The sequence below is a fragment of the Mauremys reevesii genome, linkage group 1, assembly GCF_016161935.1.
Source record: "Mauremys reevesii isolate NIE-2019 linkage group 1, ASM1616193v1, whole genome shotgun sequence".
In the NCBI taxonomy this organism is placed as follows: Eukaryota; Metazoa; Chordata; order Testudines; family Geoemydidae; genus Mauremys; species Mauremys reevesii.
The window spans coordinates 268,143,805-268,171,084 of NC_052623.1; the positions used below are offsets into that span (position 1 = coordinate 268,143,805).

The 27,280-nt window shown below is 48.3% G+C and overlaps 1 protein-coding gene across 1 annotated transcript; it reads right to left on the reverse strand.

The window, feature by feature from the left end:
- Positions 1-4,793: 4,793 nt before the first annotated feature.
- Positions 4,794-26,126, reverse strand: NPTXR (neuronal pentraxin receptor). Its single transcript, XM_039492784.1, has 6 exons — positions 26,105-26,126; positions 24,363-25,231; positions 7,677-7,899; positions 6,770-7,023; positions 6,028-6,207; positions 4,794-5,196 (listed from the first exon to the last, which is right to left on the reverse strand). Exons 1-6 carry the CDS (start codon positions 26,124-26,126, stop codon positions 4,972-4,974), a joined length of 1,773 nt encoding a protein of 590 aa, XP_039348718.1. The 3' UTR covers positions 4,794-4,971.
- Between the last annotated feature and the right edge of the window lie 1,154 nt (positions 26,127-27,280).

The window sequence follows — 27,280 nt, forward strand, 5'->3', positions numbered from 1 at the left end:
GATTCCACCTACTCTCCTTCTTGCTCTCTAATGTCATCTCCCCACCAGCTGTTGACCATGATCTGGGAAACATGCCCAAGGGAACACCTCTTCCCCCTTTCCTTTGGTTTGCTCACTACAGAGGTGGCACCCACCACTTGGTGGGCAGCACGGGAAAGCAGTGCCCTCGCTAACACAGTCATGCTAGCCCTTGCCCTACTCCCAACTGCCTTTGACCTTGATATGCAAACCTTTTCTGCCCCAAAGATCCTCCACCAGAGGGCAGCACAGAGTCTAGCAAAGCTGGTGCAACAGCCAACCATGAGCACTCCCACCAAGGAAAATACCCTCTGCCCCCAGCCTACCAAGGGGAGTCAGTGAAGAGGGGAAATGCAGGTTGTTGGCCAAATGGAAAGAGGAACCATATTGGCTCTATTTCAGAAGAGACTCCAGTTGCAACCCTGAGGCCAGGGTGTAATGACTTGCTTCGCTTTTTCCCACCGAGGGCTGTAACTGAGGCCTTTCCAGCAGCAGAGGGGGGAACAGTTGGTTACTGACTCAGCATCTAAGTGTTCAGGTCAGATAAAATACAAGAAGAAGCCTTCAAACCCCAAAGGCTCTAATTCAACTCTCACTATACCAGTGACAATCTAAAGCAACTTCAGTCAAGTCAGTGGAGTTACATCAGGCTGGTGCCAGAGAGAGAAGAATCAGGCCCTGAACTTGTTTTAGGGGGAAAGATTTGTGATCATTGTTTGCTTTTTGTCTGCATGCTTCCCAGTCCTGGCTGCAAGTGGGACATGCCCACCCTAAATCCCTGCATGGCTGGGGGGTGGGGAAAGAAGGCTGAGCAAAGGAACACACCATCCAGTGGCAATCCCAGCTTTGAAAAGCTGCATTCTGATTGGCTCAGAGAGAACACACCAGTTTCTATGCTACAGCCAATCAGATTTCGACCTGGTGCAAATGAAACTCAGTTGACTACAACTGAGCTAAACACAATAAGCAGAGTTGAATCTCTGCAATCTCTCCCATACCAGGCTGCCCTGGGGAAAGAGGGGCAATTTGCCTCAGGCCCCACAGGGGCCCCCACGAGAGTTTTTTGGGGCCCCTGGAGCGGGGTCCTTCACTCGCTCCGGGGGACCCGGAAAACTCTTGCGGGGCCGGGCCCAGGAGCTTCTTCCGCTCCCGGTCTTCGCCGGCGGGGGGCCCTTCCGCTCCAGGGCGGAAGGACCCCCCACTGGCGAATTACCGCTGAAGCGGGACCCGCCGCTGAAGTTCAGCTCGGTCTTCGGTGGTAATTCGGCGGCGGGGGGGCCCTTCCGTTCCGGGACCTGCCGCTGAAGTGCCCCGAAGAACCGCGGTGGGGGCCCCCCGCCGCTGAATTACCGCCGAAGACCGGGCTGCACTTCGGCAGCGGGGGGTCCCTGCCGCGGGTCTTTGGGGCACTTTGGCGGCGGGTCCCGGAACGAAAGGGCCCCCCCGCTGCCGAAGACCCCAGGCCCCCGGAATCCTCTGGGCGGCCCTGCTCCATACACACAGTAGATGAAATATATAGCATAGAAAGAGAACGCATGCTTGTGTGGTAGAGAGGCTTGATCAGCATGGGATGACCATATTATTCCTGGGTGGCATGGCTCTGAGTGAGTTATTCAGGTCATCCTAATTCAGTACCAATAGAACACTCAGATCACCCCACCTCATCCAAGAGTCTGTTTAGGCCACAGAAAAATGCTTTAAGAAATGGTGGAGAGGTTTTAACAACATTATTGGAACTACCTTGTATCCCTCTTCCCTGCATACCAGGAGTCTAACTGTACATGTCTCAAAGGCAGGGTGAAAGTAAAGGACAGCGCACAGTTCCATCCCCCCTGCTAAAAGCAGAGGGAGCACTCCCCTTTCTCTCCCTGCCCTGAGCAAACGGTGCAGCCTCCCAGCTCCCCTGTCCCTCTCCCACAATACAGAGAAAGCTCCTATGCTGTTTCCATCTACTTTTTTACCGCCCAATGGGAAAGGTCAATTTGTGCTTTTTTAAAATCTCTAAAAGGCCTTTCCAATCCACCGTCATATCATGATTTTGAGGTCAAGCTACCTCTTGATCTATTAGACCTGGAAACAAAAACTCCTTGTCTGTGGTAAAAGCATCTGATTTTAACTTTGGTGTGTCCCAAGATATTGGCCTTTGTCCATGGGTGGGCATCCTGAGCCTCCAGCTTTGTAATTTTGGTGAGGGGCACATTCTAGAGCAGGGAGACTTAGGGAACATTTATTGGCAGGTTGGCTGGTTTTTAAAGGCAGCTGTTTAAATCACTTCAGAGATTTGGAATGTTAGAAGTATTTCTAATGGAGATGGCTTATTGGGCAGAGTGCAGGGGAGGAAGCCAACAGTGCCTGATAAATGCATCTTTCATGTGAGCCAACAGTGCCTGATAAATGCATCTTTCATGTGGCTATCACCACGCTCTATATAGGATAAATGTGTGTGTGTATTTGCATTTACTGTACTCTTAGGAATAAAAAGGGCTTGCTGATGAGAGTTTGAGTCATATTATATAAATATAGCTTTACATAAAAAAAGTATCAGTAAAGTTGGCATTAGCTTTGCCACCCATCCTATTGGCTGTAACTACCTGCTTTCCGAGAGGATGTAAGACATATTTGATTGACTGGGATTGGAGGGGGTGATGGGTAGGGACAGTAATAGGTTGAAGGCAATGCTGTCAAGTAGCTTTAGGCCCTGCATTTAAGTGTGGTAAAAGCATGGCCTAACAAAATCTACTATGATAAATGTCAGGGCATTGGGGGAAAAAACAATGCTTTTCAAGGAGGATTGGCCTATTGGAAATCCAAACACAACAGCATCAGGCTAGAGTATGGGAATTAGGAAGTGAAACTAACTAAAGCAGAACGTGAAACTGACTAGGCTTGTTTTGTGGTCCCAGCTCAGTGACATGCAAAAAGCAAACAAATTGCATCAGTACGAATAAGGCAATCAGGTTGGGATTTGCAGAAGAGCCTAAAGGAGTTATGTGCCCAAATCCTATTGAATTTCAATGAGAGCTGAGTGCCTGGCTCCCTTAGGTTCCTTTGCAAATCCCAGTCAAAGGCCTGGTCTACATTTAAAAGTTCTACAGGATAACAATGTTGCATGGGGATGTGTGTGATTTTTTTTTAACCAAAATAGTTATACTTGTACCAGTATAAAGTGCCTTATACAAGCATAGCCTATTCTGCTTCCTGAACCAGAATAAGCCAAACCAGTATAACTGCATCCACACTACAGTCGGGGTTAGTTTGTTTTGTTTGCTACTTTAACTATACTGGTACAGTTAAACCAGCAAAACTTTCTGGGGTATGCAAGCCCTTCGCATGTTCTAACTCTGTAGGCTTCAGTACTAGGAGGGGCTAGCAGGCGTAACAGTCAGGGCTTTTGTTTTAAGTCTGTGGGACAGATTTACCCCCTGCTTCAGCAGGCAGTTGTGAATTGTATGAGGCTGAAGGGAGAGTGCACCTCCAGGAGAAGGCAATTAGTGCCCCCACTGTGTGCTCCACGGCGGGGTGTGGGTGCGGGGGTCCATGCAGTCTGCCGGCAGCTCCAGCACACTGAGGCTGCACCAGCTGTTACCCAGTCCTGCTTTCACCCTTCCCCTACACAGCACCATTCACTTCTGAGACTGGATTGATCCCAGGCAGGGAGTTCCTTGCATCACCCTCCCCCCTATTTTAGGCTGACTTCTTCCCACTGTGAGCTCTCCACCAGGGCCTGGGACAATGGAATGAATCTGGCCCTGTGAGTTTTCCGTTGACAGTCTCCCTTTCAGGTGATTTAAAGGGGACGTGAGAGGAGTGGAGGGAATGAACAATCCTATTTTAAGAAAGGAAACAGAAATGGGACAGCTTTTGAGAATGGATCAGGGGCTTGTTCTTGTCCCCCATCGTTCAGAGGCTACAAGACTTTTTTATGTAGTGAATATTAAGTCTGAGTTTCTCAAATCTGTCTACAGGATGTCAAAACTCAAACTAAATGGGATTTGAGCAGGGGTTCCCAAACTGGGGGTCGGGACCCCTCAGGGGGTCGTGAGGTTATTACAGGGGGGGCTGCGAGCTGTCAGCCTCCACCCTAAACCCTGCTTTGCCTCCAGCATTTATAATGATGTTAAATATATAAAAAAAGTGTTTTTAATTTAAAAGAGGGGTCGCACTCAGAGGCTTGCTGTATGAAAGGGGTCACCAGTACAAAAGTTTGAGAACCACTGGATTTGAGCATACAAATGCCCCTAGGCAGCTGTGAGAAACTCAGCCTTAAAGCATTAAGTTCTACCCAGGATGAGTTTGGCCCACTTGTGGCAAGAGGAAATGAACAAAACCTGTTAAGTCTTCTGTGGAACTCAGGTGTTGGTAGCTATAGGAGACGGGGGGAATCCAAGGGGAATCCCAGCTGGCAGGACCATGGAGCTAATATTTGGAGGAGGGTTTATCACTGTGACACTCCCAGTGGAACATGGAGTGACCAGAGAAATATTAGCTTGGGTATTCCTAGTCAGCCAATGGTTTCCCCAGGACCAGTGCCCCCCAAGCTAGGCTCTACGGCCTTTGCAGTTCCACCCACTACCCACGCCAGACTGGCGATGCTAGCAACAGGATGTGAGGAGAGGAGAAATGTTGGTTCAGGAGTTCCCAGTGTACCTATGGCTCCCCTAACCCACCAGAGCGGCCCCCTGGTGGTGCCATTGTATGGATGGTTGGTGAAGGACCTTGCCACTCACTTGTTATGGGTCAAATAGGCCTTAACTGGCACAATAAAACAAACAGCGTCAAATTTCTTTGAGTTCAGATGGTTTTCTTGCCCCTCCCACCTCCCTCCCTGAATGGATTCAGAACTCAAGATGTTTCTATTTGGGAAAAAGGGGATCCCTGATGCCTCATTCCTTAGGTGGCATGGAGGCAGGGGAAGTTGCTGTCATGCTCCTTTCCATGGGTGGGGGGGGCTTCTCATGCCTTCATCCTCTCCTCACACATCTCAAAGCTCCACTTGGTGGCGCCTCCAAGGACCTCCACTAGTTCGTCGTCCCACTGGATCACGTTGCCTTTCAGGTGAGAGGTGCAGTTGGCCAGGCCCAGGATCTCGGTGGGTGTCAGGATATGGTCCCATATGTTGAACTGAGCTATCTCGCCGACGAAGGCCTGGGTCGCGTCAAATCGCCCGCCCAGCGTATCCTGCACCAGCACATTGAGGGTGGGGGTTATCAGCCCATTAACAGGGAAAAGGTAAAAAGTGAGAGGGAGAGACAGTGAATGAGAGACATACAAAGGAAACGAGGGAGAGGGAAAGAGAGAAGGAGAGAAAGGAAAAGTGAGAGGAGAGAAAAGGTGAAATAGAGAGGGGAAAAAGAAGAAACAGACAGAAACAGAGAAAAAACAAAGGAGATTATATGGCAAGAGTGAACAAATGAAAGATAGAGAAACATGGAGAGAAAGTGAGAGAGAGATAGACAAGGGTAGAGTGAATACAATGAATGAATATGGCCACTGCACTATTCCTGATTATCTCAGATTTATCTTCTGGGGGATCCCTTTTCCCAGGCTGTGTGTGTGATCCGTAGGGGCGCTGTTACTGTAAACACACCCATCCGACAATGGCTGCAGGCTGAATACGGCATTGCCAAGCAAACTCCCACCCAAACTCCCAGGTGCTCTACAACCATCTGGGGGCTATAACTGAGCTTTGGCCTGGAAGCAATCAGGGAGGGGATTCCAAAGAGAACCCAGGATCTTGCTGTGTAGGGCTGACACAGGCAGTATGCTCACCCCGCCCCTCCGAGGAGAGGCTGTGAGAGGCGGACACTGCATCAGTCAACAATGGTCCCTCTGATCAGCTGAGGAGCTGTTCTGACCAGCTCCAGATAGGGTGGTAGCTGCAGTCCGGGAAAGTGCTAGAGGGGACACTAGTTTTCTGCTTTTGAGGCTTACAAATACCCCAAAGGCTGTGCATATTCCCCAGAACACCAGGTTAATTGTTCCCAAGATGATGTAGCAACTGCAACCCACCTGCTCCTGGCCCAGGATTATCACCCCGTGGGGTTTGATGGGATGCCAGGCGGCCAGGTTCTCACTGGACCCACGCTGCTCACCGTCCTCATATGCCCACCATACGCCATCCCGGGTGGTCCAAGCGATGCAGATGTGGTGCCATGTCCCATCTTTCAGATTCAGGGGCAGCTGGGCAACCTTAAAAAAAAAACCAAAAAAAAAAACCAAACCAGGCATGTCATGGGGCTGCCTTAAAACCCACAGTGCACCCTTGGGATGTTGCGGGACAATCTCTCCCAGCAGTCACTTGCAGCAGCAGGTCAGGAGTCCTGCACAGACCTTCTCCCACTGGCTCTGACACACAGCAGCCTGACGTTCAGGGATAGTGCAGAAGGGAATGGGAGATGTTAGGTGGGGGGGATAGATCCTCAGGATTGTGCCTGGAAAGATGAGGATCCCCTCAGGAGGAAGGAGGTGGAGAGAGGAGAAAAAGGAGGCAAATAAGAGAGGAAGGGAGAGGTAGGAAAGGGGAGGGGGAGGAAGCAGGGAGAAGGGAAGAGCAGGGATAGGTAGATAAGGCGTCTGAGTTAGAAACAACAGGGTCTGGTAGACATGCCTCTCCCCTCTCCAGGACAAGGGGAAGCATGGAGGTAATCCCCATCACTGGGAGGAGGGTGGGAGGCTCCCCCCCCCACACACACACAGGAAAGGGTGGCATAACGCCTGTGCTCCCAGCTCAGAGGCTCTAACCCCTCCTGACCTTGTCGTTGATGAGCAGCTCCATGGGGCTGTGTCCCCACTCCATCAGCACAATCTCGTTGGCTTGCCCGGGGGCAGAATAGGAGAAAGGAGTGCCCAGCCCTGAGGAGGCCTTGGACTTCAGCCACATGCAGACTGTGAAGGCGAAAAGCTCCGGCAGGCTCTTCTTCATGCGCGCGTACATGTAGTTGGTCCGTACGGGGATGGTCACCTTGTAGGCATCTGGAGGGTTAAAGTCTTGTGCCCCTGGGTGCTCTTGAGTGAACAAAGGAGAGGGGGGAAAGAAACAGGGCTACAGGTGAGTAATAGTGGGAGCTGCAGAGGGACTGTCCCACATAGAAACACTGAGAATTAAACCAATCCAACACTAAAATCAACCCTACAGCATAGAACCCTTGCTGACAAGGGTCACTGGCAGCACCTGCAGCTCAGCACCATCCTGCCCCCATATACAGCACCAGCTCGGCTGCAACTGTTAACAAGCACTGCCAGCGGCAGTTCTGTTTCGTGGGATAGACAAGGCCGCATTGAAAGGGCCTGGTGCAATCAGACAGGCCCAGCAGCAATAGCCCAGTGAGCACCGTGCATAGGCGAGATTTGAAAGAACACCCTCACCGCTCCATGTCTGGCCCTTCAGACTCTGTGCCCTACATTTGAACCTGGCCCAAGTCCAGGTTAGATTGTAATCTCCTTAGGCCACAAGCTGTGTTTCCACTTATTTGTACACTGATAAATAATCATTAGAGTGACACAGTATTTCATCTCTGGCCTGAAGCGTCTACCCTTCCTCCTGATTAAGAACAGTGAGGCACCCACATGTGCATAGATGGCAGATGGGGGGGTAGGATTTTTTGAATCATCCAGGAGCAGATCATGGTTTAATCAGACTCTCCCCTACCAATACTGACCCTGTTCCAACTCAGAAACCCGGCTCTGGAGAACGCTCAGCTCCTTCTCCACCTCTTCTTGCTGCTGGTCATTGTTGTTGGTAACGGAGGAGCGTTCTTTCTCCAGAGACAGTATCTTGGAGAGGAGCTGCTCCTCTAGCTCCTCCATCTTGGTGTGGAGCACATCTCGGGTCAGCACAGGGGAGGAGGAGGTGGAGATGTTGGCTCGTGCTGGGAGCTCCTGCTGCACTCAGGAAGAGAGGTGGAGAACGGGGAGGGGAAAGGGAAAGGAAGAAAGACAAAAATCAGGGATAAACATAACCACAAGGATGAAAGCAAATTACCCTGCATCATCACTTCAGAGACACCTGGGGATAAAGCATTGGACTTCCAAGTCAAAGTGGTCGGTCTTTAATGCCCTTAGTCTTCATGTGACCCTCACCTTTAGGAGCCTCCATCTAAATTTGAACCTCACCTTTAAGAGACTCCATTAGTTTCATTACAAACATCTCCGACATTAAGCATGTCAACTGGTTACCATTCATGATCCTTCTCTGTTACCTTGGGGTTGAATAGAGAAAGGGACTTCCATGGAGGTCCATTCCCTCCCTGGACAAACTTTCTCAGGAGACCATGGGGCTGTGATTGGAAATTTTGTGAGGATTTTCCCAATGGTCAGTGATTGGACACTAGGTGGGAAGGGCTCTGAGTTACTTCAGAGAATTCTTTCCCAGGTGTCTGGCTGGTGGGTCTTGCCCACATGTTCAGGGTCCAACAAATTGCCATATTTGGGGTCAGGAAGGAATTTTCTCCGGGGTCATATTGGCAGAGACTCTGGGGTTTTTTTCACCTTCCTCTTCAGTGTGGGGCATGGGTCACTTGCTGGTTTAAACTGGTATAAATGGTGAATTTGCTGTAACTTGAAGTCTTTAAATCATGATTTGAGGACTCCAGTAACTCAGCCAGAGGTTAGGGGGTCCATCACAGGAGTGGGTGGGCGATATTCTGTGGCCTGTGATGTGCAGATGGTCTGACTAGATGATCACAATGGTCTCTTCTGACCTTAAAGGCTCTGAGTCTATAACGGTGGCTGGGGCTGAGCAACGAAAGATCAGAGGTCCCCTCCCTGCCGCTCTCATCTCCGACTTTCAGGCGACTGTCATTGTAACATCACAAAGTGGTGCTGTAATCCTCTTAGCTCAGCTCAGTCATTGCTCTCTCTCTGTGTTTGTGTGTGAGGTCACAGCAGGTGGTACATGGCAAAGTGGGGGGAGGATCTGTGGCAGGAGATAAGGCCCCAGCTGGTAAAGCTCCCCACCAGGGTGTGTATTAACTTGCATAACAGAAACTTGGGGTGTAGTGGCCACACCTACAGTGTCTCTGGTTACTGGGAGTTTAAATCCCAGCACTGAGATTTACAGATCATGTCCACACCCCAAACTCCAAAGTCCTACCTCCCCACGGACCAGGCGCAGAGTATAACCTGCACAGGACTCTTTGAGGCAGGCTCTGCTTTGGCTATTGCAAATCCTGGTCAGGAACATTGAGGGGATGTTCCAAGATGTCACAGCACTTTCAAAAGACCCAACCATCATCCTGCAGGCTCCTTGTGGACACCAGGCCAGCTGGGAGAAGGGGATGGTATTACCCAGTGGTGGTGGAAGCTGGGGTGAGAGGGGAGAGCTGAATGAAAAGGTGTTGCCCTTTGGAGGCCCTGCTGCACAGTGTTTGTCTATGACCCTGCCCATTCTGGCAGAAGGGGTCAGCTCAGCCAGAGAAACCCTCCTATTCAAACCCATCCCCAGGTGACGTTGTTTGCGAGGGCAGGGTATTGTCTTAGCCTAAAATGTCCTGCCTCCTCTATGTAATCAGTTTGGTGATGGCAGATGGTGCTGTGGGAGTCAGTGCTCGACACCATCCCACACACCTCCTGCTCTTAACGCCAGCGTGGGGAAGGTGAGGTGGCTGCTGCCAGGATGTGTTCCCCCCTCAAATATCAGCTCTTCCCTGGACTAGCTTACACTCTCTGCCTCCCTTTGTGCTGGGCTTCACAAATCCTCTCAAGGCTACTTATGCCAGGGCCGAGGTGTCTGTATGTGTGTGTGGCTAACTGTGGTCACCTTCCACCCTCTTTCTGTTCCAGCCCTCCTCCTGCCCATGTGGAATTGAGGAGCTGCCTCATGCTATCTCCAAGTCTCTTCCCCCAGAGAAACAACCTTCTTTTATTTCCCCCGTGTACCCCTCCTGCTATGTTAAGCTTAGGCTCTCCTAAGATGTGAGGTTGGGTGGGAAAGAACAGCTGTGATGCTCAGCCTTTGCCCCCCAGAGCTGGCCTGAGATGAGGTCATGGCACTCAAGGCTTCTGCATAATCACTGCTTAGTTAATCACTTGGGGAGAGGGCATTTGGGAGTACGACCAGCTCAGGTGAGCACTGATATTGGCTCAAAGTGGCAGGCGAGGAAGGAAAACGTGCCAAGGGCAGGGGAACTGACCTGAAAGATCAAACACTGTCTCTGTCTCCTGCTCTCTTTCCAGGCGTCTGGAGCACAGTTTCCTAACCCACCTAGTTTGTCTGTTTACATGTAACCAATCCATCTCTGCCTGCCTGCCCCGCCCCTGCCTATGGCGTATTGGTCTGTTTTTATACACATGTACCTCTGTCCTGCTTTTCCATCAAAGCCTCCTGCCTCTTTTAGAGTTGGATTTGCAAGAAGTATTGATGGTTGGGAAAACCTTCCTTATTGAGACATCCCTCAACTGATAATTCCTGCTACAGACCTAGGCTAGAGAGAGGAAGGACACAAAACACCATTAACTGACCAGCTGGGATATTAAAATGAAGCATTACATGAAAGTCCCTTCCACCTGTCTCTAGTGAGACATTACAGCAATGTCGCTTCTGCCCCTCTCCAGTGGTTTGTCCAGCTAAGGATCCTTTGGCCCTTTTGGAAAAATTTGGGGGATAATTCTGATGCCCAAGCAAATCTTTCCCTCACAATAAAACAGGCTCCATTATCCCAGGCCACGTGCTAGCTCTTGTTGCTGTGCTGAGAGGTCTGACTGGGGATAGGTTATGGCAGGGGGAGTGGTGAAGCCCTTACCCACGCCCCACCCAAAATCCCCAACTCCACCCACAATCTCAGAGTAGCTAGAGGTCTGATAAAAGGACAAGACATGAAAGAGTTCATAACTGAAACTGACATCTTTAGGGTTAGAATTAACCCCGCAGTGACCGGAACAGGAGCTCTTAATGCCACTCTCAAGACCAAAAGTCTGCTTTGTGTATAGGATCAATGAGCAGAAGGGAATGAAAAAGGAATCTCTGTACACACCACGTGGTGGGTTGGGCCAAAGCTGCTCCTCTGCAGGGCTGTGATAGAGGATGAGACCCCTGGGCATGCAGTGGTGAATCTATGGGGTTCCTGCACCTTCCTCTGAAACATCTGCTGCTGGTCAGAGATAAGATACTGGGGTAGATGGTCTGGCAATTCCTATGCATCACTACACATATACCTTGACATAGGGTTACCATACATGCCTGTCTTCCACCCACCTGACATACAGCATGACAGCAGAACCCACAGTAATTAGTTCCACTGTACTTAAGACCATCAGTGTTGACAGGATTGGGGCAGCACTTGCAACATAGCAGAAGCAGCAGCAATGTCTAATGCTCTTCATCAGTAGATCTCAAAGCACTTTATGTAACTGTCTCCATTTTACAAATGGGGAAATGGAGGCATAGAGACTTACCCAAGCCACCGAGCAGGCCAACAGCAAAGCTGTGAATAGAACCCAGAGCTCCTGAATCCCTCTTCAGTGCTCTAACCACTAGTCCACACCACCTCCCTATACATAGTATTATTATTATTTCACTCCAGACTGCACTGGGTCTGTGTTCTGAAGGTCTCTTCCACAGCCCTAAAGTCTAGAAATTGAATGTTAATGTTCAATGGGAGTTTCAGTGTAGAGCTGGTTGAAAAAAAAGGGATTTATTTTCCATACATATTTTGAATGAAATGAATTTGTTTTAATTTTTGTGTGTGTGTGCGGAATTTTCAGCTTCATCAACCAAATGACTCAGAATGATTTTTTTCTTTAAATTTTTTAGTGGGAAAACTGGAACCATTTCAAACACATTTTTCACACTGTTCAAAAATCCATTTGTCATCAACAGAAAAAAACTTTTAAACAAGCTATTTTCCTTCCACCCTGCTTAGATGTTAAGGAAACTGATGGGCCTTCAGGCTGTTCTACTGCAAACTGGCTTGATCTGAGGCCAGACTGCACTGCCAATGGGCACCTCACTACTATGTGGGCTAAGAAAGTAATCCAGAGAAAATTCTCCATTTCCTGCTTTGCTTCATTAGAAACTGTGACAGGGTGGTGACTTCCTGTATTTTCACAGCCTAGAAGCTTCTGCAAAAAGTAGATTTCTGACTGATTCCTATTATTACTGCCAGCAGCACTTGTTTTCTAGCTGGGAACAACTGGTATTGTCTGTTTTGTAACTGGGAAGCAGAATCAGAGGGGAGGGATAGCTCAGTGGTTTGAGCATGGGCCTGCTAAACCCAGGGTTATGAATTCAATTCTTGAGGGGGCCACTTAGGGATCTCAGGTGAAAATCAGTACTTGGTCCTGCTAGTGAAGGTAGGGGGCTGGACTCAATGACCTTTCAAGGTCCCTTCCAATTCTAGGAGATAGGTATATCTTAAATTATTCATTAAATCCTCTGGGTTTTAAATCTTTTTATTTACCCAGTAAAGTTATCTTCCTTCCTGATTTTGCAGGTGTGATTCTTTTACTTTTTTTTAATAAAATTCTTCTTTTAAGAACCTGATTGATTTTCAGTGTCCTAAAAACCAGGGATTTGGTCTGTGCTCACTTTGTTAACCTAACAGTTGGTATATTATTCTCAAGCCTCCCCAGGAAAGGTAGTTAAGGGGCTTGGGGAGATATTTTGGGGGGGGACAGGGCTCCAAGTGGCCCCTCCCTGAATGTTTGTTTAAATCACTTGGTGGTGGCAGCAATACCGTCCAAGGACAAGGAAAGGAATTTGTGCCTTAGGGAAGTTTTAACCTAAGCTGGTGGAATATAAGCTTAGGGGGCTTTCGTGTGGGTCCCCGCATCTGCACCCCAGAGTTCAGAGTGGGGAGGGAACCCTGAGAGGCCCCCTGTCTGGGAGTCTAACTGGAAGGTTTAAACTGGTAGGAGACCCTATCTGGGAATGTCTTGCATGCAGCCTTCCCACTGCTGGCAACAAAAGTAACTACCAAGGGAATCACAGACTTGGAATAGGAGCTATTCAAGCTAAGTAGCAACAAAAGAACTCATTAGCACACTCGGAAATTTAAAACAAAGCAGCTCTGTGTAATTTGATTGAAATAAGCAAACAGGCTGTAGGGTTAAAGTAGACTCCATTCAAGCAAACCTATACAAATGGAACAGCGCCCCCACCTCCTTCTCCTCCTACCAGCTCTTCCCTAAGCTCTCACTAGTGTCCTCAGGTACATATTGCATTTCCTCACTCCTGCTCTCTTCAGTTAGTGGTGCCTAGAACAGTCTCTTCCTGTAGTTAATCCACACAGGGGCATTTTCCCCCTCAAAAGGAGATCAGTGTTTGGGATTCTCTGTCCCCCATTCCAGGCTCTGGTGCAGGAGCTCTTGTGGGTCTCAGATCATGTATATTGTGAGCTCTCAGACCTTGACTGAAGTGTTGGGTGGTATTGAAGCTTTAACAAGGATGTTCCTTCCTCAAAATCTTCATTAGTCAAAGGAGTGATGTAGGTGTCCAGATAAACAAACTAAAATTATAGAGCCAACTCTTCAGCTGATGATCTGATCCAAAGCGTTTTTAAACAGTCTGACTAACATCTCCTTCTCCTCTCTACGGGCTGTGTGAAGTCACTAGTTCAAGAGTTTTCCAGGGCAGACAAGACCTGAATTTTTAATGTAAACAAACACGCAGAAACCTCTCTCACACACACTTTCAGGCCTTCTTTATTCATCATCAGTAGAGCTGGGTGAAAAAAGGGAATCCCCTTTCACAGGATTTCGATACTTTGAAATCTGGTTTCATTCCAATTAGGAATGAAAACCCAACATTTTGAAATTCTTTGCAAATAAAGCCTCTACCCCGGGGCAGTCTGCCTTGTGTAATGCCATGGAGCCATGGGCCCTGGAAGCCCTGGGCTTCCCAGCCCCAAGGCAGTCTGGCGAGCTACCCTGAAGCTGCAGACCCAGGAACTATTGGGGTCTCCAGCCCTGGGCAGTCCAGCAGGCAGGCTGCTGAGGAGCCAGGAGGGGGCAATCTGACGGTAAACGAGGCAGTTTTGAAATCTACCTGCCAAAACATTTTGACTAAGTGAATCAGCAAATTCTGATGAAAAAATGTTTGGTCAGAAATTTGCCAACCAGCTTTGATCCAAAAGAAGCAAAAAAAGGGCACAAGCTCTTTTTAATATTAAGTTTTGCTGGTCACCTTAGTCGATCACAAGATTCATTGAGTTTAAGGCCAGGAGGAACCTTCATGGTCAAATAGTATGAGCTCTGCAAAACACAAGCCAGAGAACCTCACCCAGTAATTCCTGAATCAAGCTCATAACTTCCATTTGAGAGAAAGATATCCAGTCTTGATCTAAAGACTTCAGGTGATGGAGAATTCACCACATTCCTTGGTAATTTATTCACTGGTTAATTACCTTCACTGTTAAAAATTTGGACCCTATTTCTAGTCTAAATTTGTCTGACTTCATTCTCCAACCACTGGGTCTTGCTATGCCTTGTCCTGCTAGGTCAAAGATCTGTCTCCTCTCAGATCAGAAATCAGGATGGAATTCTGTCCTTCAGTGTGTTGGGTGTGTCTCCTTTCTTTGGAATGGTGAACTGGGATGGTCTAGGGTCAGGAAGACATATTCCACACAATCTATTTCCTGAGAAAAAGCAGCAAGGGCTACTGGTGAACATCTGTCTTTCTCATCTTCTTTGCATTAATAATAATAATAATAATAATAATAGAATTAATAATAGAGCAACAATTCCAGGACTATCAGGCAAAGACTCATGCAGAGAGATGGACTTCCTAGCAACCTGGTAGGTGGGAGAAGATCAACTGCTTCTGCTGGGCTTTTTTAGCTAAGCCAGTGATAACAGAACCTCTTTTTGAATAATAATCATTTTAAAAAACATCACAAACTACATCACGTCTCTGGTTATTCTATCAAGGGAAAAAACATCCCCACTGTGGGTAAAATGAGGCATAGAACATACTTTTAGAATACAGATGAATTAACAAGAAAATGCTCCATCAGCAAAGAAGTGATGGTTAGAGGGGGGTGAATTCTTTTTTTAGTCAACTGCCCGCTGAGTACTTCTCTATTCTGGCCTCCTTCAGGGCAAAAGATGCTTTAATTGCAATTACAGTCATAGAATTGTAAGCATTAAAGATGAAAGAGATCTATTATGCTATCTAGTTCCACCCCCTGCCACCAGCCAATGCAGGATTGTCTTCTAAAATCTATTCCCTGGTGGTATTTCCATTCTAGCTTTAATTGTCCCAAACAACAGGGCTCCAACCACTTTCCTTGGGAGATTATTTTACAGGCTTTGAAGTTCTCACTGTTAGGAACACATTTCCTGATCTCCAGTCATATTTTCCCTTTGCTCAATTTTGTGCCGTTACTTCTAGTTACTCCCTATTGGGCACATGGTGCTTTTTGTGGGTGCAAAATGACACATTGATAAAGACACAGAAAGGAGAAGAGAAAGCTGAGGAAAGGAACAGCAGGGAAGGGGGATGGATGGAGAGGAGGGAAAGCTGAATGAGTCATTTACATGTCCATGAGAGGAATAATTTATGATCAGGTGGGTGTGTGGGGTGTCCTGCTTTGTTTTGATGGGGTTATTTACTTGTGCTCCCTGTTGGTTTTAGCTTTTATTTAATTTATTTATTTATTTACTATTACCGTTGCTGTGGATTTTGAGGGCTTTTCTAATCCATTTAGGCTGCTTGGATATTACAAAGGCAGCAGAGATACTGTCTGCTACACCCTTTGATTGTTCTAGCTCTGGATTTAAATGCCATGTCCCTGTTTTCATGTTCAGCTCCATCTGTTAATAGAAAAGAGGACTAGCTCTTGTCACCGTTGTTATCATCATGACAATCTGCCCTACATTGATCAATAAAGGTTTGTTTTTTTTCCTCGTTCCCTCTGACTGACTGCCTTTTCTTTCTTTTCCTTCTTTCCTTTCTTTCTCTGTAACGTCTTTTCTTTCTTCTGGCAGTTTCCGCCATTTCTCTCTGAAACTTTTCTCTCTTTCCCTAGCTCCCTTCATACCACATTCTCTCTCTAATTATTTTTGTGTCTCTCTCCCCTACCTTTTCTCTCTCTTTCTGTATTGATCTCTCTATCTCAGTTTATCTGTTCCTCTCCCTCCCTCCCCTGACTCCACTGATTCCTGGATGGGCCACAAAGATGCTCTTGTAGCCGATCTGAGGAGAACAATACTGCAGTATTGGCTCTGGCACTGTCAAGCATATGGGACGGTGAGCCAGCATAACCTGCCAGCACACAGAGCATTCACTTGTCACCACTTTCCGTGTGCTGACTGAAAGGGACAGTAGGAATGTCATCCCATTTCCCTAGCAGAGAACATCAACCAACCGAGCAGGGGCCGGTGCAAAATCAGACCTGCGGAGCCCCAGACAATTTCAGAAAGCAACAGAAATCGGGGTGGGTGGGAAGGGCTTGGCAACTGGGCAGGAGACATTGGAAACTGTCACTGTGGAGCAGAGAGTAAGGTTTTGGCAGCTGGGAGAGGGTTTGTCTCTGGAGGACGGGGAGGGAAGAGTTCAGAAGCTGTGAGAGGGTCAGTTTGGCACTGCAAGGAGAGAGGGCTTCAGAAGCTGGTCGGGGTTTTGGATGAATGTGCTTGTCCCTGGGAGTGTTAGAGAGGGTTCCACTCTAGATCACCCTTCACGTAGAGGTGGTGGGGTCAGGCAGATGGGAAGGTTTGTGCTAGGTTGGAAGGTGCCAGCAAGGGCCCCTGTACCTCAAAACTTGGCTCATGCCTGGGCTGTCAGCAAGGAGCATGATTTTTGGACAGGCTCCTCAGGATTAGCTCATCTCCTAGGAGAGGGTAAGGAGCAGCTGGGATTGACTAGTGGGATCTGTCTGGCCATTCCTATAAGGACTCTGCTTGGCCCAGGTGGGAAGTAAGTCAGGAGGTTTCTGGAGTATGAGGACATCATTTACGGCTCTCCCTGGAACGATCATATTAGCCTCACTCTTTGTGGGAAGAGACAAAAATGTATTTGCCAAACGATTGGATGGTGAATGGTTCATGCAGCCTTTCGCCTCCAGGTCAGCAATTCCAGTCTGGTCCCAGGCCAGTGGACCAGGAAATAAATACCTCCTGACATGTGTTCAGTGGCTTGTGCAGAATTAGCTGAAGGGTGTTTCAATCCTGTTCCTAGTGGGACAGGTTTTCACAGCACAAAGCCATCATCCCATCATGGGCTAATTGCCCAGCTCACCAGAGAGGCCCAGGATTGACAGGGCCATAGAGTCTGAACTCCCCACATCAAACCTAAAGGCTTCCCATAGAGTCAGCATTGAGATACATTGGTGTGCTGGAAATTTTCACTGCCACTGGCTGAATTGTGCCTGTGATGGAGATTTCAGTTTCCAGGCCTGCCAATCTAGCACCTTTCCTCTCAAACCAAATTACTTCAAAGCTGTAACTGCTGCACTGATGTTATTTACCACTGACCTTTTGGGAGGAGGGAAAGTATGGAACGAATTCTGAAAAGCTGTTCATTGAGCTCAGCGCTTCCCATCTGCCATAGCGAGGGCAGCAAGGGGGTGGGCAGCGGGGGCTTCGTTATGCTTTTGTGCTGCCAAACCAACAAAAAGATTGAAATTTGCCAGTTAATATTAGTCACGTTAAATGTCAACGTCTGGAGTGGGGGTGGGGGAGAAGCCAACACCTTGGCAATCTGTGAGTCTGTGAATCTGGGACTTGATTGGTTTTTATTCATTGTTAAGCAAATGCACTTTCATTTATATAAGGAGATCATTTAGCTAATGCATTACAAAATCTGTTCCCACTGCTTTTGTTACGATCCCCCCCACTCCTATCCCCTCCCTCCAATATGTTCACCGTAACTGCTAAGATAAAGAGGACAAGACCAAGGACGAATGCCCCATATGCTCATGGGAAACCTCTCAATCTAGACTGCATCAGCTTGGGAGCCATGGGACCAGTCCTCCTGTCTTTGCAGAGACTCCTCTGGAAGCAACACCATTGTGGTTCCACTGTGCAAGGGGGTGTAGCAGAGGTCCATAAAGGGAGCTCAGCTTTGTGGAGACCCATGCACACTGGCATGCAGGGGGCAGGTGGGATTGAAGTGGTTTGCGGAAAAAATAGGGCTGGAGAATTCTTGTTATTACAGTAGGACCTAGAGGCTCCAGCTGAGACGAGGGCTCCATTTTGCTAGGCACTGTACGTACACATAGCAAAAGAGATTCTGCTCCTACATGGAATCCCCCCCGCAACCCTCACTTCCTCCTCTCCCCCATGGAGATGGCCACAGGTGCTACTGCAGCTTTAGGACTGCATTAGCCTGAGCACAGCCTTTCTACAGCCACTCTGCAGCCTGGGGCTAGGCACTGCCTCAGTACACTTGCTCCATATGAATGACAAGAAACCATTCCTATCAGAGAGGCTTGTTAGACTGCGGACCAGTCTCCCAGGGGAAGAGGTAGAAAGCCCTGCTGCTGAAGTCACTAAAAACTCACCAAGACAAAGCCACAAGGGATGTACCGTAGAGAACCACCTTACAGTGGAGGTGGGGGTGGAGAGTGGACCAGATGTGATATAATAGGCTTTTTCCACTTAGGATCTTTTTTTCCTGATAAGAGGCCCAATGTCTCTGGTTTGCCATGAACTGAAATGGGATGGATGTGCCTGTTTCTCTCCACAGCAGATGCCCTTAGACAAAGGTACGCTAGTAATTTATGTAATGGGCCAAAACATTACAGTTTAAAAACAATGACATGGCAGTTACTTGGTGATTAGTGTAGAATAGTATTGTGGTTTAATAAGGTTCAGTTCCCTTATAAAACTCTGGATTGGCCTGTCCATTTCCCTTCCTCCTTTACCCATCTCAGATGGGTGTAGGAGTGGAGAAGGCTCCACAGACTGAAAGCAGCAAATTGGGTTAAAGTCAATTGTTCTCTCTTAAGTTTGGGGCTGAAATTAAAATAATTTAACTGGTGCCTCTGGCATCACTGGCTTTGCAAGCCAAGAATATATGCCCATGCATAGGTATGTGTGTGTGTCTGCAGAGACATGGAGAGAACGTGAGAAAATGAGAAAAACATACTGCACAGGAAGAAGAAAGGAAGAGTTGCTTGGCAGACTGAATGGCTAGAGGGATTAAGGAATTGGTTATAGAAGCTTTTATCTCTAGGCATCAGTCTGAATTTAGTCTGAGGTTGATAGTGCTGGAAGAGTTGTTCCCATCTGACGATGGCTGTCTGATGGCCTATGTGAAATGAGTTAGGTAACCCATTCCATTCCCTAGTGGACAGGTGTCCACATTCCACAAACAAATCCAACACAACTGATGCTGTTCTCCCCTTCGCCATCTGCAGTCTCAGCAGGAGGGCTGGGGACTGAAAGGCCCAAGGATACCCTCAGCTGGTAGGGGTCTCTCCAGAGCGAGCAGGGTGCACAGTTGCTGAGGGTGGTGTGCCTGGGAAGTGTTACTGCTTCTGTCAGCTGTGCCCCTGTTCTTTGGGGATAGGGGATTCCAGCCTCCAGGATTATCAAGCCAACATGTCTAACCACAGCTAAATCACTTAAAAAAATTAAGAATGAAACTACTTAATAGGGGTTTTTTAAAGCACCAATAAATCCTGTTATGTCTGACAGCCACACTAACAGCATTCAGATTATATTAATAATCTTCTTTCAAATCCCTCCCAAAACCCACTTCTCCTGCAAAACCTGCAAATGTTAACCCATGTCAATAAAAAGACTGTCACTTAATGTGCTTGTTACCAGATAGATGCTCTAAGACAGAACCTTCCTATGAGTCTCTCAGTGCATTTGGTTTTGTCTGTCTAATGAGACTAAGCTCCTGAAGGCAGGGAACAGCTCTTTTTCTATGCCTTATTCAGTGCCAAGAGCACCGTCAGTCCCAAAGAAAGACTTCTGCCATGACATATCCCCACCAATTGACCCTTTCCCCGCCACTTTATCCCCCTCCCCCCCCACAGAATTTTTATCTTTAAAAAAATCCTTAGCAGAAAGCAAATAAAACTGGAAGCTGAGGTGCAGAGACAGAACCCGGCACCACAATCTGAATGGAAACGCATAGAAATCACAATTAGAAGAGACATATTAGGCCAACCCCCCTCACCTCCAACTACTGCAGAATATTCCCCATACAGTTTATTTTCTAGTGCTTTGTCCAATCCTATCCAAAAGTGCCAACTTGCTAGGGCTTCCACTACTTCCCTTGGGAGACTGTTCCACAGGCTAAGAAATCTTGCCCTTAGGGAATGTTTCTTAAGATTCAGGTGACGTTTACCCTTTGCTCAATTCTATCCTATTGATCCTAGTGACACCCACACTGAACAATTCCTCCCCCTCCTTAAAAGCAACACCTTTCAAATACTTGTGGTCTGTTATGTACTCAACATTTTTAATCTTCCTTCTTCAGTCAATTATTCCCATCCCCAATAATTTTGGTTGCTTCCTCCAAGTTGCTGACATCTTCCTCTTCCTCTGCCGTCTTCTTGGCATCAGGTGCCAAAAACTGAATGCAGTATTTTAGAGGCTGACTAATCAAGCTGTGTCAAGAGGGACTATCATTTTTCTGCTTCATAATGGGATGTTTTGTCTTGTATTAGGTGTAGGGTGACCATATTTCCCTATGCTGAATACAGGACACCTGGTAAAATTACTTGTATTAAGAGAGTTCAATGGCAATCAATTGTACAAATGTTCAAATTAACATCAAGTTGACTGAGCCCCTCTTAAAAAGAAATACTGCGTAGTTGGATTCTTTTTATTTACCTTTTTACCTTTAAGACTTTAGGGTTCAAACGGGGAAGGGTGACATGCATACCTCTACCCCTCTACCCCACACACAGGCCCCGCTGCTGCAGCAGGGCAGGCAGCATGCAGCTGGCAGGGGACCAGCAGCAGGGCAGCCAGGGCCCTGCATGCCCAGCTGCTGCTTTTGCCCCACACACACACCCACTCCCCCCACACACACACACACACCACACACACACACACAGGGCGGCTGGCAAAACAGGAACACATCCAGCCAGCAACAGGACAGGAACAACTGATGGGGAACAGAAAATACAGGACAAACAAAAGTTTTTTTTTAAAAAGGAGCTGGGACACCAGGCAGAGGGGCTTAAAAACACAGGACTTCTAAAACAAAATGTTACCTAATTACAGTTGATCAGTGTGTGGTGCATTGTTTGTGCTCTCCAGTGAATAGGAAGTCTGAAAGTCAGAATGTGGAATGGCCTCCAAGTGGAGGAGCTAGAAGCTCAAGCTCATTTGACATTTTTGACAAACAAGACAACTGACGATGCGCTACAGGCATAGCTATGCACGCCATGGAGACGAGATGTAATCTAACAGACTCCTCCTCACCTCGGACTTCTTTACTTAGTATATATTATTATCACACCATCACATACAAGTTCTAACTGAGTTGTTTGTATGTTGTTCAGCAGAGCCACCAGGCCCCTGTCTGATGTCTACATATTACTACCTTATAATTTGATCCTTCCTTGGGGGTGGTCTGGGTCTCTGTGAGGTGCTATTGAAAGTATAAAACCTAAACTCTCTCAGAGAAGATATACAGAGCACACTCTTGGTCCACTTGTCACCATCCTTTGATGCACTGATATTAGCCTCATATCATCAAGTGGATACTTTTACATACATGTGAGAGAGAGAGAGACTTTTCCTCTCTGTGTCTAGTTGTGTTTGTGTTTCTCTCACTCAGTCTTTGCATCTTTCTGACCCTCTGCCCATGTGTCTCTCCATTCTGGGGGGTTTCTATGGGTATGGTGTGTCTGGCTCTCTCTCTAGATGGATCTTTGTCTCCTTGCATGTGTGTCTCTGTCCCTTGGTGTGTCTGTCTCGCACCGTGTATGTGACAGTCTTTCCCTCTGTTCCTATGTGTGCCTCTTTCTCTCCTCTGTGTGCATGTTGTTCTCTGGGAGCTCACTAGCTCTCCTCACTCTGCATGTCTGTGTGGATCTGTAATTCCATGTGAGTTTCATAGTCTTTTCCTATGTGTGTGCACTTGCCTCTCTCTTTGTCTCGCCAGCCATCTTCCTGCATATCTGTCTCTCCCCGTATCTTTGTTTGTCTCTGTCTCTTCTTGTGTTTTTCTGCCCATCTGTTGCATGGATAATCTGAGTGGCTAAATGTGTTATGTTAGCTCTTTCTCTCTGTTTGTGTATCAGCCTCTCTCTCTCACTGTATGTGCCTAAGTCTGTTTCTCTCCTTTTCTGTTTTTCTTGCATGCAGAAGGTTATCCCTGATGATGGTGTCTCTGGGAAAGGGATCATCCTCGTCCACCCATCTCTAGATTCTATGCTTATAGGATTCCCCCAACATATAGCTCTCCTCCTTCCCGTGCGGAAGACGATGAACTGTCTTCATGGCACATTCTTCCCCGCCCCCTTCCCACCCAAATCCACTAAGAGCCCTCCAGGGGTTGAGAGACCTTGGTGTGGAGAGGTGAGTCCGGATAGGCACTGACATCAGCCTGGGTTAAATTTTCATTCTCCCCACCTCACTGTCCCATGCTGAGAGCCCCCTTTTCATTCATAGATAGAAATGGGTGGGGAATCCCTTGCCAGGGATCCAGATGGGGGGGATCAGTGGGCCCTGGAGTCAGTCACGACACCCAGGTTTCTATACAGATGTCCCTGGCCTCTGGCAGATCTTCTGAGATCCATACAGATCTTGGGAGATCCTTGAGTTGAGTGGCAAACCCATGCTCATTCCACAGGGAAGGGGCAACCCTTTACTTGCTATAAGAAACATGTCTCCTCATAATGTACCCAGATGACATGCTACACACCTTGGCTAAAATCCTGACCTCACCAAAGTCATGGACTTCAGTGGGGCCAGGATTTCACCCCTTGAAGGTACACAAATCCATCAATATCTCCCAGCTCGAGATCTAGCCAGAGGGCATCCCAGAAAGAAAAGAGACATTTAACTCACTTTGCAAAGGTGTATATCATCTCTGATTGCCATCAGCCACTAACAAAATGAGAATTCAGTTTGCACACACAGACCCTCCCACACCTACCCACCAAAGGGAACAGCTGTTGTATGTCTTTAAGTAAGGCTCGCTTTCATCCACTTGTAACCGACTGGAGACTGAAACCTGGGCAGTGACCCCAAAGGAGGGACAGGAAGAGTAATAACACTGCAGGCAAGCAGAAAATGACCCAGGGCCATTTCTTGAGTGTAAACAAAAATGTCCATGGCCTCACTTTCATAATTCATTATTTCTTATGTAAGCAAAATTCATTATTGTTATTAATGTAATAATTTGTGGCATATTCTGCCACCTTGCTCCCAGTGAGTAGTACAGAGGCTTACTCCGCAAGCAGTCCCATTGCAATCAGTGACATAACTTGATAAGTAAGGAACTACTCATCATGTGCAAAGGCAGCAGAATCTAGCCCGACTAACTCCATGCTACTACCCTCACCCACACCAATAGGACTATGGGCAGAGTGAGATGCTACTCTGTGGGAGCACTGGTGGACCTGCTCTAGCCCTGAGTAATTAATAGTATTGATATGTGGGGAATGGAGACATGGATTCAAAATAAACTTGACGGTGGAATTGAAAGAGATACACGTCCCCATTTATGGAGAAGAGATGTCTACAAAATGTTTCAGTGGATACCTATAAAATGTCCCAAGGTCTTTTACATAAGAGTCTTTGAAGGGAAGTGATGAAAGCCCCATCTCCTGAGAGTCAATTAAAACTAGGCTGCGAATATTCTGTGGGGATCAATCTGACATTGGTGGGGCATCTGGAAGTGTGAGAGGAGGGCATGAAATAGCCATTTCTTCTCTCTCTCTCTCTCTGTATATATATATATATATATATAAAAATTTCCATCTGTGGATTCTATGAGAGCTACTTATTTTATTTCAATGAAAGCTATTTACCATAGGAAATCTCACATCAAAGAGTAGGGAGAAACTAGAGAAAAGGTGGCAAGGAATCTAACACACACACACACACACATATATTCAATCCATTATACTGTGTCCTCATTTCACCACCACTACCCTACACACACACACACGCACACACACACACACACACACACTTCCCAGAGCCAACAGTCAGGGCTTGCCAGGCTGGGTCTGATTTACCAGAGTACATTACATTTCTGATTTAATTACATGAAGTATTCAAATACACTAGCCGCCCCCGCTCCGCCACTGGCAATCTAGGAAAACCCTGGAGAGGGCCGTGCAAAGGGGGGAAGGAGAGGTTCAGGGGTAGGAGCTGAAAGGCCGAGGGGCACAGAGTGGGGAGGAAGGGGGGAAGAGGGGAGATCGGCGGGGGGGTGGGGGGCGCCGGGCTGCAGGGGGATGGGATGGGATGGGAGGGGGTTCACGCCTTGCCTCTATCTTGTCGATCCTGTCTTTCAGCGACCGGACAGCATCCTCCAGCTCCTGGACCATGGCAGGCGAGTCCCAGGGCAGGTCGCCCATGGTGTCTTTGCGGGGCCCGCCCCAGAGAGCGGCGCTGTCCTGGAAGCTCAGCTCCAGCCCGTTCTCGCACTGGCTCAGCTTGCCCGTCAGCTCGCGGATGGTCTCCTGGTCGCTCAGGATCTGGTCCCTCTGCTGCAGCGCCGTCTGCCTCAGCTGCTCGGCCGCGGCGTGCAGGAAGAAGAGGTCCTCGGCGGGCGCGGGGCCGTCCCCCGGCGCGGGGCTGTCGGAGGGGCACTCGGCCGGCAGCGGCGTGCAGAGGAAGCGGCTGAAGAGCGGCTGGTGCTGCTGCTGCTGCTGGCGGGGCCGGGCGCTGCCGGAGAGCAGCTCCAGCAGGGAGTCCTGCGGGCCGCCCGAGAAGCTCTGCCCAGCACCGTGGAGAGCGCCCGGCCCCTTGTCGGCGGCGGCGGCCGGCAGCAGGGCGGCGGCGGCGCTGGAGTCATTGTCAGCACCCCGGAGAGCTCCGGCGGGGCTGGCCGCAGGGTGGACGCTCGCGATGATGCAGATGATTGCACCAAGGAAAGCGAGCATCCCTGCGGCCAGGAGCACGGCCAGAAACTTCAGGGTGGCAGCTGCGAGGGGGGCCCCGCCCCGGCCCGGCCAGCAGAGAACAAGGCGGGATGGCGGGCGGAGGGAGGGAGAGCGCGAGGCGGAGCGGGCGCTGCCTGAGGAGCCCCCGGCTGCCTTGTGCCGCCGGAACCAGCGCGGCGCCGAGTGTCTCCGGCGGGTGGGCACGTCACTGGCTCTGCCCCCGCGGGTCCCTCCTCGCCCTTCCCCGCACCCTTTCGGCGCCGGGCGGGGAGCGCAGCCTGCTGCCGGGGCTGCCTGCCGTGCGCGCGCGGCCTCTCCCGCCCAGGGGCGTGAGGGGAACCCGCCCTAGAGCTGCTGCTGCCGCCGAGCAGGGGAGCAAAACACCCCTCAGAACCACCACCACCCAGCTGGGAGCTGGCTCAGCCCCCTCCCTGGGCAAACAGGGGCTGCCACTTCACGAATTGGGGCCCCACTCCCAGAATCCACCACGCGGCCCCTGCAGCCCACCTAGCCTGGGCTGTTACACACATTTCTTTAAGCAAGGGGGGAGGGTTGCCAATTTTGGTTGGTTTCATCACATGGCATAATCTTTAATTAAAGACTAATCTTTAATTCCTGGAGACTCTGGGACAGTCCTGGAGGTTTGGCAACCCGACAAGGGGTGGGGGTGGGGAATCATACAATAAGAATAATTTTAAAGCAACAGCTAAGAGCTGCCAACAAGAATCCATAAGCGGTTTGTTCTATTCCCTCTTATTTTCTTTATTGCCATATCAAATAGGAAACGGTTTTGTCTTCTGGGAGGTGTTGAGCGTTTCAAAATATTAGACACATTAGTGGGGTTGTTGTGTGTCTCTGAAGCTAAAACTAATAGCTTTCTTCCTTTAAAAATGTATTAAAGGTAAATAACTAGACCCAGAAATATAAACCAGAAGTACACATGTTCCTACTCTCTCCAACATTACTGAAGTGCCGTGCACACTGGTAACCTAAAAACAATAAAATAAAATCATAGCAGCCCCCAGGAAGCCTTCTTAGGAAAACGTGTTCAGGAGTCTGGGGGATGTCCATGGGTAGGATTGGAAGGATTAGATTTTTATTGGTAAATGTTGATTTTACTGTACCTGTATAAATCAATGAGAACATGTTTCCATCAAATAATAATTAAAATGTATAGACGGACAAAGTAAGAAAATGCTGCTTGAGACCTTATTAAATGATTTAGACTTTTGAATTGGGCTTTCTATAAAGGGAGTAGCAAATTGATAGTAAAAACAGGTCTGATCTGTTGATTTAAGGATATTTATTTTGTGTATTTGGACACACAATGTTGACAAATTGTGTTTTCACAGTTTATAAAGCTTTAACTTTTTGAATTGCAGCATCAACTGTCATTAAAGAATGATCTGACCCCACTCCCAATTTCCTGCATTTGTGAACATTTAAATTGATGAAGATGAAAAATGCTTTAAAATAAACCTTGATCTTTTCAGTCAAAATTATATGGCCAAAAATCAAAATCTGCCAAGGTTGTTTATGTGCCTGACCCAGAGCCCAGTGATGTCAGTGGAAAGACTCCCATTGGCTGCAATGGGCTGTGGATCCAGCCCCATCTGGTGGGTGCCTGAGGGTCTGCGTGTCCTCTTGGTGGGTGGGTGCCAGCATGAGTGTAGATGTGCCATGTGAGGAGCCATCCATGTGGCATCTTGTCATCACATGGATGCAGGAGGGGGGTATCACTGTGTGTGTTGGCATGCTTGGGTGTTGGAACCTGTATAGGAGTGTGATGGGGTCTAGCTTTTGGATGTCAGTAGCTGGATGGCTCTCCTTGCTTTATTTTACTGTAAACTGTTGGCCTGTCTCCCCAGCCCAGGAAGGAATCAGCACCATGTCCAGATCTCTTTCAGGCCCTTCCCTCAAGGCATGGTTTATTAATTCAAGCAAAGAAATCACAAAGAAACACAAGACAAAGTTATTTTGCTAACCAACAATTATCCATAGAGGCCTAATGGCCTTTCATTCTGCCTGCCTCGCTCTGCTCCAGGGCCACTCACAGGAGCTAACCCCCATCCCACAGCTCTCCTGAGCTCTCTCAGCCTTTTATACGGATCGCCTGCCCCCTTCCCAGCTGGATGTGATAATAGAACAAGGCTGGCTGGCCCCAGACCCCCTGACACTTAAAGGGGCAGACCATCTTGTTACACCTACACTCTCCTGCTCCTTGCTTTTCTTGCTACACCCTTTCTTTCTGCCTTGTTGGAGTGTAAGTTCATCCACTTCAACCAGTTTGCGCTGACTTA